General features: G+C 49.9%; 6 protein-coding genes across 6 annotated transcripts; 2 read left to right on the forward strand and 4 right to left on the reverse strand.

Moving 5' to 3' along the window:
• Positions 1-1481: 1481 nt before the first annotated feature.
• On the reverse strand, positions 1482-1924 carry ASPWEDRAFT_166511 (YOS1 family protein; the record flags this gene model as incomplete). The annotated part of the gene is made up of 4 exons (XM_040830005.1): positions 1482-1534; positions 1609-1719; positions 1776-1835; positions 1894-1924. 4 exons carry the CDS (start codon positions 1922-1924, stop codon positions 1482-1484), a joined length of 255 nt encoding a protein of 84 aa, XP_040694120.1.
• Positions 1925-2131: 207 nt separating this feature from the next.
• ASPWEDRAFT_166512 (dolichyl-P-Man:Man(7)GlcNAc(2)-PP-dolichol alpha-1,6-mannosyltransferase) lies at positions 2132-3973 on the forward strand (the record flags this gene model as incomplete). Its single annotated transcript, XM_040830006.1, has 3 exons — positions 2132-2141; positions 2194-2469; positions 2544-3973. 3 exons carry the CDS (start codon positions 2132-2134, stop codon positions 3971-3973), a joined length of 1716 nt encoding a protein of 571 aa, XP_040694121.1.
• A 253-nt stretch (positions 3974-4226) lies between these two features.
• On the reverse strand, positions 4227-5781 carry ASPWEDRAFT_100100 (dynactin subunit 2; the record flags this gene model as incomplete). The annotated part of the gene is made up of 3 exons (XM_040827278.1): positions 4227-5552; positions 5625-5684; positions 5743-5781. 3 exons carry the CDS (start codon positions 5779-5781, stop codon positions 4227-4229), a joined length of 1425 nt encoding a protein of 474 aa, XP_040694122.1.
• Positions 5782-6514: 733 nt separating this feature from the next.
• Positions 6515-7929, forward strand: ASPWEDRAFT_33843 (uncharacterized protein). The gene is made up of 4 exons (XM_040833876.1): positions 6515-6865; positions 6957-6998; positions 7064-7519; positions 7579-7929. The coding sequence occupies exons 1-4, from the start codon at positions 6812-6814 to the stop codon at positions 7690-7692; spliced, it is 666 nt and encodes a 221-aa protein (XP_040694123.1). The 5' UTR covers positions 6515-6811; the 3' UTR covers positions 7693-7929.
• An 81-nt stretch (positions 7930-8010) lies between these two features.
• Positions 8011-9636, reverse strand: ASPWEDRAFT_101835 (uncharacterized protein; the record flags this gene model as incomplete). The annotated part of the gene is made up of 1 exon (XM_040827421.1): positions 8011-9636. One exon carries the CDS (start codon positions 9634-9636, stop codon positions 8011-8013), a length of 1626 nt encoding a protein of 541 aa, XP_040694124.1.
• Positions 9637-10234: 598 nt separating this feature from the next.
• ASPWEDRAFT_166516 (CoA-acylating methylmalonate-semialdehyde dehydrogenase) lies at positions 10235-12191 on the reverse strand (the record flags this gene model as incomplete). Its single annotated transcript, XM_040830007.1, has 3 exons — positions 10235-10651; positions 10720-11357; positions 11444-12191. The coding sequence occupies 3 exons, from the start codon at positions 12189-12191 to the stop codon at positions 10235-10237; spliced, it is 1803 nt and encodes a 600-aa protein (XP_040694125.1).
• Between the last annotated feature and the right edge of the window lie 302 nt (positions 12192-12493).

Genomic DNA, 12493 nt, shown 5'->3' on the forward strand with positions numbered 1-12493 from the left:
ACACACATGTTGTCTTTAGACCACATTGGATAGACGTTGGTTTTTGTTTTTTTAATTTGTTTTATCTTTCTGTTTGCCATGTCTTTTTATATTTCTGTTTTTATCTGCGACAAACTATTGTCCATCTCTCGCTGCACTGCTTGATCTATTGATCCTGTGATACCCAAGCCTGGGTCACACTATTTGGGCGCAATGAGGCGTTTTCAATTCTTGTTCTTATTTATTCCTGCTATCGACATTAGCACAGAAAGGGGTTTACGGGTTCAATTTCATTTTTTTATTCTGGGAAAAGGTTATGGGAAAGGACTGCAGCAGATTCGAAACAGAGGAAAAAACAGATCAAAAAGCACACTCTTGACTGAGTCATAAAGAAGAAGGCTTTGTTACATTGCTGATTATTATGCATTACTGTGTCTTATTACCTTGGAAGCAAAATGATCAAATTTTCAATAGAGAATATCAACAATGAAGCTCGGTGCTTATTATGGCTGTTTTCCTGGTGCAGAATCGGTTTCTATCTATGGATCCTCACCATCAACTGACCCCTAGACAAGAACAACCCTCATCATGCATGCTGTATGAATTACCTTTTTACGCGCTAGATAACCCAAAGGATAGTGCATTCAAGGAACTGGCAGATTTTCATTAAACATGCAAAACCATCCATCTAGATTGCATGAAGAAATGTAGCAATATCTATACAGCTGACAGCCGAGGGTTTAAACGAAAAATAAACCCTTTTGACAATCTGCACTTTGGATATAGGATTGATGATCACTGTTTGTATATCATGGGCATACATGACAGGATAGCGTTGTGTGAATGAGGGAGTATCGCCAATGGCAAAAGCTGGCCAGTTTTCTAGTTTGTCATTTTTGGTTCTACTCGTGGAATTATAATGGATGATCAAAGTCATTTGAAGACTTTGATGCAGCTACCATCACAGAATACAGACGGGTTGACTGCAGCCCTTAAGTTGATTATGAGGTGAGCTCAGGCCATGCTTGCTGAGCAAGGCTGTTCTCATTGAAGCGGCCGAGGCTGAAACCCCGGTACGTAGAAGCACATATATACAGTATTTGGCTGTAAAGATTCGATGCGAGATCCATTTTCTCATGCACGATCATCAACGAGCAAACAGACAGGAGATCCTTTCCGGTTGTTTTTGTCTCTCTTTCCCTTTCCCACGTCCTGTAACTATGTCGTAGTCGAGTAAATGGAGGTTAACACGAATGCGATACCGGGTCCACGCGTATTGGCTTAGAATTGTCCCATAGCCAAATGACGATATATGTTGGTTATCGATTCGGTATACCGTTTCTTGACCCTGCCCGGTAACATAGCTCAAAAGTTGCAGTTAGGGTTGGAGGCGTATGCGTCCTGTCTGCATGTTCATTCGATAGATCCATTTTGCCCCTGTACTCCAAACTCCTGCTATAAATGCATTGAAATAACAAAAAATACCGAGTCGGTGTATCGTATCAGAGGATAAGTTTGTAGATGATGACTATAGTGTTTATCACGATCAGGGGTACTATAATATGTGAATAGACTGATTAGCTTGTTTCTTCTTATCGGCAAGATGATATTCCAGAGAGGAGATCATACTTCGCATCACTGTCCGGACACTGGCGATTAAATCGACGAATTTGGCCTTGACGCTGGTGCTATCGTGGGTCGCACCAAACCCCGTGTCAACCTGTGTACGGCCCCATCCGACTAGATGATTTAGCTAGACCCTTATATAAAGGTAGGAGAGGGTTATAAGGACGGACCTCGTGCCAGGAAACGATCTTCGGAGAGGACTGCGATGGCGTTGATAATCAACACGATGACTGGGGAGACAACATTAGCTATCCCTAAACAACCTAGGATAAAGGCAGAGATATGTACCGTAGACCAGTTTCCCCAGACCGAAGAACATGATTGCGACTGGACAATTGCAGCTGGCGTGGAAGGGGAAGGGGATTCGGAGGTGATTGCAGGTATGATGATGTGATGGTATTGCCAGATGGCGGCTGGTTTTGGGCGGTTTGGCTTGTTTGGCTGTGGGGAAACCGACGCTGTTTGTCTCTCCTCTGCGACAGCGAGATCGACTTGAAACCAGTTTGCAATTTGACTCGATGATACGATGGGCGCAGGTAAATATGATCTCCCTGTTTGATTATCTGCATGCTAATTAATTCCTGCTAGTCTCGCTGCTCTTCGTCGCCATTCCGGCCTTGATCCTCCTCCACCTCTACGCCGCTCCTTATACCAAAGTCGAGGAGTCCTTTCACGTCCAGGCCATCCATGATATTCTGTCCTATGGAATTCCATCCAGCAACTATTCTCTCCATCTTCAGGAAAATTATGACCATTTCTCATTCCCCGGTGCCGTGCCCAGGACCTTTGTTGGGGCTGTCGTTCTCTCCGGCCTGTCGCGCCCGTTTATCTGGTTGAATGAGAGCATCGATAGACAATTTTTGGGTATGAAACCTTTGTCGCATTTTTGCACTCATCAATCGCATGTACACTGACAATATGGGGATGTGTTTATATAGCACGCGCGATCCTGGGTTTGCTCAACGCTTCGGCCTTGCTGTCGTATACATCCGGCATTCAACGAGCCTTCGGACGCACCACGGCAGTCTGGTACTTGCTCTTCCAGGCCAGTCAATTCCACGTCCTCTACTATGCCTCAAGGATGCTGTCGAACATGTTTGCCTTTGGCCTCACCATGCTGGCGATGCGATTCTTGCTTCCAGAACAAGTCGCCTCGGATGCGTATAGGAAAAGGTGTCGACTTGCCTTGTACCTCTTGACTATCGCTGGCATCGTCTTTCGCTCCGAGATAGCCCTTTTCCTGGCAACCCATACTATCTTTCTCCTTCTAGCTGGCCGCGTTACCATCCTACAGGATATCATCCCGGCCGGCATCTTGGGACTCCTGATCGGGTTGGCCTTCACCGTTGGAGTTGACTCGTTCTTCTGGCAGCAGTTCCCCTTATGGCCTGAATTTACTGCATTCAAATTCAACGTCATATCAGGCAATGCATCTGCTTGGGGCACGCACCCGTGGTACTTTTATTTCTCGAACGCCATCCCCCGTCTGCTGCTCAATCCGCTCACCTATTTGATCGGAGCACCGATGGCTCTCGTGCAGCCCGCAACCCGCAGGTCGGCTGCGTATATCCTCATTCCATCGCTGGCATTCGTCACATTTTTCAGCATCCAGCCCCACAAAGAATGGCGATTTATCGTATACACAGTGCCCCCTCTCACCGCGGTCTCTGCATTGGGGGCATCATATATCTGGACGCACCGGGCCAAGTCTTTCATCTATCGCATTCTATCTCTCCTAATGATCGGCTCGACTTTTGGCTCTTTCGTTCTCTCTACCTTCGTCCTCCTCCCATCCTCCTCGGCCAACTACCCCGGCGCACATGCCCTCCATGCCCTCCACCGCCACGCGCACGACTCTAAACCCGAAATCTCCGTCTACCTAAACAACCTCGCCTGCCAAACAGGCGTGACCCGATTCCTGCAACTCCCTCCATCCGAATCACCCCTGGTCCACCTCCCCGGTTCACCAGACGGATCCATCCCGGCCCTTCAGAGCGGCCACTCAATCTGGAAATACGACAAGACGGAAGACGAGGCCACCAAGTCCACCGCTTCATTCTGGGAACAGTTCGACTACGTTCTCGTCGAACCGGGTGATGAGGAGAAGAAGGTCCTCGCAGCATCGGGTCACCCCGATCAGTGGGAGGTGGTTGACGCAGTTGATGGATTTGCGGGGTTGAGGTTCCTCCGTCCGGGTGTCGATGCGACAGGCCAGGTCGAGAAGAAGGTCCTGCATAGTATCTTCGGCCAGGAGGGTGTTCGACTCTGGGAGTCGGGCCGTGAATTTGTTCGTCGGTCTGTTACTCGGGGCTGGTGGGCCGAGATCAGGATGGAACCGAAGATTAAAATCTTGCGACATGTTCAATAGTGTCTGCTCCTGATTTACAGTATAGTATATAGAATATGTTTGTTGATTTGTTTAGCGAATATTATCTCGTTGCGAATGCGTTTTATTTACGCCTCGGACAAAAGATATACAACCCAAATGCCCATCTCAAATGAACATGTTTCATGCCAAAATATAAAACAAGAAGAAACTTTCTGGGTATTTGATCAACCTTAAAAACAGCAAAAAGAAAGAAGTTAAAAATGTAACTTCCCCATCCCCATATCAGGACCCACTACTCTGTAGTCTCCAATTTAGACAGCCTCTGTTCCAGATCCCGAACCCATGGTTCCACCAGTTCGATGTTACTCTTCATGGCCGTTTCACCCTGGCCCATCTTCTCCTCCACGACCTTCAGTCCCTCACGCCATTGCTCGATTTCCTTGTTCATTTCGGCCTGGCGCTTTTCTATTTCGTTAAGAGATTCAGAGGCTTGCGCGGCCCCGGCATGGATGGAGCGCAGCGAACGCAGCCGTTCAAGGACGCTGGGGAGAAGCGGGTGGAGGGATTGGATGGTTGGGAGTGTAGCGTAAAGGGCCTGGATTTTGGTGGCCTGTTCGTCACGCTGGGTGGCGGCCGGGTCTACCTCTGTCGCTGACGAGTCTGACACGGACATGTCGGAGGTGGGTTCGATGGCCGCGGACGCAATGCGGGCGGTTTGGGCAGCCTTGGCTGCGTCAACGGCACGCTTACGCGCGGAGGCGAGGGCTTCCGTGTCCGTGGTCAGCTTTCGGACTCGGGTAGACAGAGCCTCGAGATTGGGAGTCGTGACGGTGGTGGAGGGCGGAGCGGAACCTATCGTCGGGACGGCGGAGGCGGGGGCCGGACCGACAAGGATGTTGGTGAGGGTGGAGAGGCGGGAGGTAAGATCATCCAGAGCGGGAAGCACAGGCTGGAGTGCTGGTTCGGAGATTCCGTCGGCGATGAAAGGATTAGAGGAGCTGGACATGCCCATGGCGGCTTCGATGAGTGCCAGCCGGCCGTCAAAGGCAGCAGCGTGGGCGAGGACACCGGAGGAAGGCGACGTCTCTGCTTTTACCTCATTCGGTCCATCCGGACGCTCTGGTTGACCAGCTGTGTCCGAGGCAAGCTTTTGGGACAACGCTGCGGCCGCTGAATGCGCTCCCGGGGTACTTCGAGACGAGGCATGGAGGTTATCCAACGCCCGACTCAGTTCCGTCACGCCATCACCAAGTGCCTGTTTATCTTCCGTGGGAGCTTCGTTGAACTCCTCTGGGCCAGCTTGCCGCGTAGCCAGCTCATCTTTCAACTCCTCTACCTCCCTCCGGAGACGGGCAAGCTTCCTCTCCAAGCTCTCGTCCTCACTATCGCTGAGGTCTCCCACCTCCAGGCCGTCATCACGTCTCCGGCGTCGACGACTCTTGCTTCGGTAGGCTTTTCGCTTTATATCAATGCTATCAGAGAAATTGACATCATGCGCATCCACTGTTGCTCCGATAAAGTGGGCGCGGGCCTCATCTGCGTTCACACCTTGTCGGTCAATGTCGGAGTTGGAGCCGTCGTCTTCATCCCCGTCGGAGGCAGTGCGGACTGTCGCTGTCTGTAGATATGTTGCGCAAAATTAGACATCGATTTGGGATTGCATGTCTTTAGGTCTATGAGCAAAACTAACCGGCACAGTTGATGCTTCGTCGGTCAGATCCGGGGTCTCGTAGATATCGGGGGCGGGATCCTGAGGGGGAAATAAACAATCAGCATTGGCGATGACGAACGACGACAATCGTACTTACCAAGTCAGGAAGACCGGCATATTTCTTATTAAATGCCATTTCTGTTCCTCAAAAGGGCATTGGCTATCGGGGGACTGGATAGAGAAAAGAGGGGATTAGTGGGTGATGGAGAGCGTGTTTGTTAGCAACATAGTGTGGGTGGACCGCCGCGTCGGCACGTGAAAGGGGTTTGTTTGATCTTCAATTCCACTCAAGAAACGGATTCTACGCTGGTTTCGTTTGATTTCTGTTTGAAAATTGCTTGAATCGATTCTAAGTATGGGGATATATTGTCATTTATTCTTGTATAGGAAACCTCGGTCGTAGGTTTGTGATATATAGCTACCACCTACTCCACCAAATCCCACCAACATTTCCAATCTCAAAGAAACAAAATGATCAGAGGAATCTGGTGCTGAATCGACATTAGCAGTACCTTTACTGAGCAAGGATTCCAAGTTCAAATAGTTACTGCGATTTGAGGTAACCGCTCGTCACTGAGCTAGTCTCGTCTGTTGTTGATATTGGGATGCAGGATGGAGAGATCATATGCATTCCCAGCCAATAAACACACCATCTACCAAGCAAGGATTTAGTCGATCCATTCGAATGACGATGACGGGATCTCACCGATATTTGATATGGTCGATCGATATGTCATATCTGGATTGTTGGGGTTCTCTCCATTTTGAAAGCAAGGTACTCCGTAGAAGCAGTGTTATGACTTGGATAATCCAGTGGTATTGCAGCAATGGAGAGAGGATGGAAATGTAATTCAACAAAAGCCATCCTGTGCAACATCACTACTGCAGGATGAAGCATCCAGAAACAACATCATCGTCGTCCATGTGTATGTGTCACAGCCTCGGCAGGGCAAAAGTGCCCCAAACGGGACAAGGTGGGGTGGACAGAAGCAGCGACACATGCAATAGAAGTGAACGTGATTCTGGCTTCTCTCCTGCGACTCCCCGCCCTTTCATACTTAAACTTGTCCTGTTGTCCTCTTTCGCTCTTCTATTGAGCATCTCATCCTCTTCTAAACTCTCATCTCTAAATCTTCTCTTCTTATCAAGTTTATCTACTGTCCATCATGGCTGCCCCCGCAGACGTCACCATCAAGAACCTCAACGGAGAATGGGTTATGGTGCGTACACAACCCCTAAGTCCTATTAAAACATGGATCTTTTTATTTTCCCTATACAATAGTCTAGATTTGACTAATTTACGTGCTTTAGAACAAAACCATCTCCACGCCGCCTGATGCAATCCTGACTTTGGTATGTTATTCTTGACTTAAACAATCTTATCCAGGAACACCCACTAACGTATTCATTCTTTATAGCAAGGTATGGGCTGGGTGACCCGGAAAGCTCTCTCATATGCAACCGTCACCATGAAAATCAACCAGTACGCCAACCCCGAAAACAACAAGGTTGTCAACATCGACATCGACCAGGTGGTCACGGGTGGTATCAAAGGAACATCCGAGAAGCGCATCACCGACCGGGAAAAACGGGAGCACTCGGATCACATCTTTGGTACCGTCCAGGGCCAGTCGCGGTTGCTCCGTGGCTCCAAGGGCGAGGACGGCAAGGTCCGACCTGACATCGAACTCAACACCAAGATCGACGATGAGAAGGTTAGGAAATTCTTGCGAGGTGAGGTCCTTCCTGATGGATCTGCATCCGAGGGATATGTCGTTGAGGAGCTGGGTGAGGAGCATGGCGAAGGCGAGGGCCTCTGGCTGCAGAGCTTCGTGCAGAACACGGATTCTGGATACGGCTGGACCGCAGAACAGGTAATTTTTCATTTAATTTCTCCTTCCGTTCATGCGAATGCTAATGTCTATGTACACAGATCTGGGGCTTTGAAGTCATCGACGGAAAACGTTACTACGTCCGCCGAGTTGCGGTTGCTAAGGATGGCAAATATGAACTGGGACGGTTGGTGTATGAATTCATCAAGGCATAGAGACCTCACTCGGTCACCACGCTTTGTCTCTTGAAACTGGCGATGCTCTTAAAAGCTTCCAGTATTTTCCTTTTTATTTATATGATTGTAAAAAGCGACAAATTGATAGAAAGCATCGAATTGACATTTTCCCATGTTGGATATAAATAAATAGACCTATGCAAACATCCCAGGATGGAATACAACGTGTATACAAAAGTTTCAAAAGCTTCAAAGGCTTCAAAGACAAGATGAACAAGTGAAGAATAAGGTTTAGTATACAGGAACCCGAAAGACAAATATATGAAAGAAGTTTAAATACTTCTCGAATATTTATCCCTAGGTTTTGGTACAAGTAAAAGCACTAGTAGTGTTCCAGTCACCACCAGTATACTTGGCCTCCTGGGGATAAGGGCACAGAGGACGCTGAGCTTGAACACCCAGAGTAGGGTTATCGTCAACAAACTTGGTGGCAATCAGCTCCGTGGGCGATGTGCCATTCTCCACCCAGGACATCAGGGCCATGAGCGCATCGTGCTTGCGGTCCTTGAAGCCAGGAACACTCCAAGTGTTGGTCGCAGTGAGGCCACTGGGCTGGTTGGCGGAAGCAATGTACCAGGGAGCATCGTGCACCGAGTCAAGACAGTGCTCCATACCGGGAATCAGGTAGAAGCGGTAGAACTGGTCCAGATCAACGCCGAGAGGCTTCAAGGTCTTCAAAACTTGGTTGTAGAAGTAGATACTGGAACTAGTGGGGATTTCGCCGTCCGCGAAGCCATGGTAGTGAATGAGTTTGCCACCGCGCTTCATGAAGGGACGGAGGTCGAAGTCATCGGCGGTAGCATTGCCCGGGTCGAGCTTATCGGATAGCTGGATAGTCTCCAGATCCAGGTTCTGCCAGGGCCAGTCGGGGTCGTTGTAGATGAAGTCGCGGGGGTAGGCGATGCCACTGGGGGAGTCCTGCTCGTCGTCGTCGGTCATGATCATCTGGGCCAACTGAGACTCGGCTCCATATGCGATGGAAGGGAAAACAAAGGTCTGATTGACATCTATCCAGCCACCGTAAATCTTTTTCACGGTATCGATCTGGTCGGCGTTGAAGCAAGTGCTAGTGTTGGCTGTTGGGCTGTCGCACAGTAGGGTTTCGGGACGGAAATCGCAGGCATATCCATTCGTGATAATGTTGTCCTTCAGGCCGTCTACGGCATCACACTGGCGGAGAACCTCAGCTCCCAGCACGTCCATCAGTTCCTCAGTGATGTGGTGACTGGCGTTGTTGGGCAGATTGTAGGTGGCCACCTTCAAATCCCAGTTCTGCATGTGGCTTGTCCACCAGGCACAAGCACCAGCCAGAACACCGTCAAAGTCCTCGGGGAACATCTGGAGAGACTTCAATCCCTGGCGACCTCCAGTGGAACAGCCCGAGTAGTAAGAGTACTTGATATCCTCGCTGTAGAAAGCTTCGGTCAGTATCTTCCCCATGGCGACACTGCCATGGAGAGCACGCCAGCCCCAATCGGTTCGGACTTCAGGGGCATTGAGAGCCCACTGGGCATCACCAGCTTCATGAACCGTCGAGTTGTGTCCCGTGTTGGTCGAGACTGTCGCAAATCCATAGAAGAGACCAGGTGCCATATCGTCAAAGGCAATCTGTCCAGTGAAGCCACCATTTCCGTAGGCGATGTAGCGCTTGTTCCATGTCGTAGTTGGCAGCCAGAGGCCGAACTCGTAAGAAGAGGAGCTGGACGAGGAAATGTTGACGTAGACGGCGCAATATTCAGGTAACCCACTATAGTTACTCATGGGACCAACAAATGTGTCATTGGGGCTATATGGCACGGCATAGACCAAGGAAGCATTGGATGTCAGGTAAGGAGTGAATGTCTCTGGCGTGCAACGGCTGGCTGAGAGGGCCAAAGCCGGCGCCACCAAAGAGGCTGCTAAAGAAATGAGAGAAATGCGCATTTTGAGACTCTGGATCTCACAATACTATAATGGTAACGAACGTGAAGATGATGGTGATGGACAAATGCGATGATCGTGATCGTCCATGGCTGTATTTAAATCTCATCAGCGGTCGCAAGATATCGGTCGAGATAAAGAGCACTGGAAGTGGACCAGTTTAACGCGTGGATTCGGATCTAAAACGGAGAAGAATATGCATTTTATCAAAGCTGTAACTAGGCACATTGGCAGAGATGATGGTCGTGGTGGGTTCTTCCCCTGGACAAGATTCTTTTCGTACGTGCGTACATCATATAGACCGGTCACCAAAGGCCTCTAGAGTATCAGATTGCGAGGCGTTCTGCAGCAGTATATTAAAAGTGGAATTTGGGGGATAACCATTTATCCCCAGGCCGCGTGGTGTTCCCAAAGATGCTTCTTTTCGAAGACATCCATTCCAGAAACAAAATGGATCGACAATAACTTGCCGGAAGAGGTTTAAACTCCGCGAAGTATATACGTTGTGGGTCAAACAATACAATCGGTGATATCCACAAGGAAACAGCAAATTATATTATGGAACGAACTGCATATAAACTATCCATCATTATTTTTATTTTCACGAGTGTGTCGGCATAACGACGCTGGCCTTGTTGCTGACGGCATCCTCACTCCGCCACAAGCTTGTGACGGTCTTCTGCTGAGTGTAGAATTGCATACCAGGCTTTCCGTAGAAAGTGTTGGCACCACCACCGGCAATACTCTTCTTGTTTCCAGTGAAGGAGAACATGGGCAAGGGAACGGGGATGGGCACGTTGATACCGAGCTGACCAGCTTCAATGTCCTTCTGGAACTTGGAGGCCGTCGGGCCAGAACGAGTGAAAATGGCTGCGCCGTTACCGTATTCATTCTTGTTGATCAGGCTGATGGCATCATCCAGCGTGGGAACTGAAAGGCAGACAAGCACTGGACCAAAGATTTCTTCCTTGTAGCATTTCATTTCCGGGGTAACATTGGTGATAATAGTGGGACCGACCTAGATAAGAGAAGAAATGCATGTTAGAAATGAATATCCATGAGGACATGAACTAAGGACCAACTCACAAAGTTGCCGTTGGGGTACTTCTCAGGCTTGTATCCTCTTCCATCCAAGAGAATTGTGGCACCCTCTTCTTCAGCGCTGGCAATCAGATCTTCGATCCGCTTCTTGCTCTCAGGGCTAATGACGGGGCCAAGGTCCGCCCCCTCTTCGAATCCACCATTGACATTTAGTGCCTTAGCTCGCTCTGCCATCTCGGGCAACCATTCCTCTGTCTCACCAACCATGACAGCAGTGCTCAATGCCATGCAGCGCTGTCCAGCAGCACCAAAGGCCGCTCCAACAATGGCGTTAAGAGCTTGGTTCTTGTTGCAGTCTGGAAGGACAGCGGCGTGGTTCTTTGCGCCTAGGTTGGCCTGAACACGCTTGCCATTGGCAGAACCGCGAGTGTAGATGTATTCACCTGCACGGTTGCTGCCGACAAAGCTGATAGCCTTGATGGCAGGCTCGTCAAGGATGAAGTCAACAGTCTTTGCAGATCCATGGACAATGTTGATAACACCAGGGGGGAATCCAGCCTCTTTGGCAAGCTCCGCCAGGATCATAGCGGCTCCTGGGTCCCGTTCCGAAGGCTTGAGGACCAGGCAGTTTCCGGTGACAGTGGCGACAGGAATAGACCAAAGGGGAATCATGGCGGGGAAGTCTACATCAAGCGGTTAGTCTCGGAAAGGTTCGGTAACACACCGCTAGATCGGGGGTAACCCCACGGGGAAATCGATGTAGACTTACTGAAGGGGCAAATGGATGCAACAACACCCAATGGTTCCCGGTAGCTCCTGGTTTCCATATCCTTGGCAACTTCGAGGACCTCACCGGTGATCTGGGTGGTGATTCCACAAGCGGTTTCGGCGACCTGCAGGCCACGGAGAACATCACCCTTCGCATCGGCAAAGGTCTTGCCCTGCTCAAGAGTGATGGACGAAGCCAGACGATCCCAGTGCTCCCGGATAAGGCTCACGAACTTGAAGATAATCTGCTGTTTGGCCATGATGCTGGTTGCTCGCCAGGCGGGGAACGCCTTCTCGGCCGACTCGACGGCGGCTCGTAGCTCCTCATCGGTGCTCTGGGGCACTCTGGTGATGAGGTTGTTGGTGGCCGGATCATGCAGGTCAATCCAAGTGGTAGCCTTAGAAGAGACAAATTCATTGTCGAGGAAATTGGTGGTATCGATAGGGTTGGTGATTTGGTCGTGAGTGATCGGGTATTCGGTGGCGGTAGTAGCCGCGGTAGTGGTTGCGGGGGCGAACTGTTGAGCAGTGGCGTGCAAGTTGCGAGTGGCCACAAATGATGGCGATGAAGATGAAATAGCTTTGCGAGAAGCTAACACTGACTTAGAAGAGGACTTGGAGGATGTCGAAAGGGATCTTAAAGCTGAAGCTGCTGTTGTCCTGGCGGAAGAAGCTCTGGTCACCGTCGTGCGGGGAGAAGCAGCGCGGAGAGCGGGGAGAGAACGGGCAAGAGACCGACTGGCGGACATGGTGAATAGGGAGGGGATAAAGAAAATGGGTAGCAGAAGTAATTGTGAATGACACCAGGTCAATAAGTAGAGGAAGACAAGATGAAGATAATAAATGAGTTGGGATGATGTAGGAAGGGGGAGGAGAAAGCGGAGTAGGAATGAATGGGCGGAGGATCTCCCCAACTAAAGTAGAAGGGCATCCCGACCCGCGGGATAACAGCGCCGAAGACAACCGCAGCCGATAGCATAGCCAGTCTGTCGGCGACAGGAGCCAATCACGGGCATCGAGAGTGAGTATAGAGATAAGATGGTGGCTCCCT

The sequence above is a fragment of the Aspergillus wentii genome (genome assembly GCF_001890725.1).
Source record: "Aspergillus wentii DTO 134E9 unplaced genomic scaffold ASPWEscaffold_1, whole genome shotgun sequence".
In the NCBI taxonomy this organism is placed as follows: domain Eukaryota; kingdom Fungi; phylum Ascomycota; class Eurotiomycetes; order Eurotiales; family Aspergillaceae; genus Aspergillus; species Aspergillus wentii.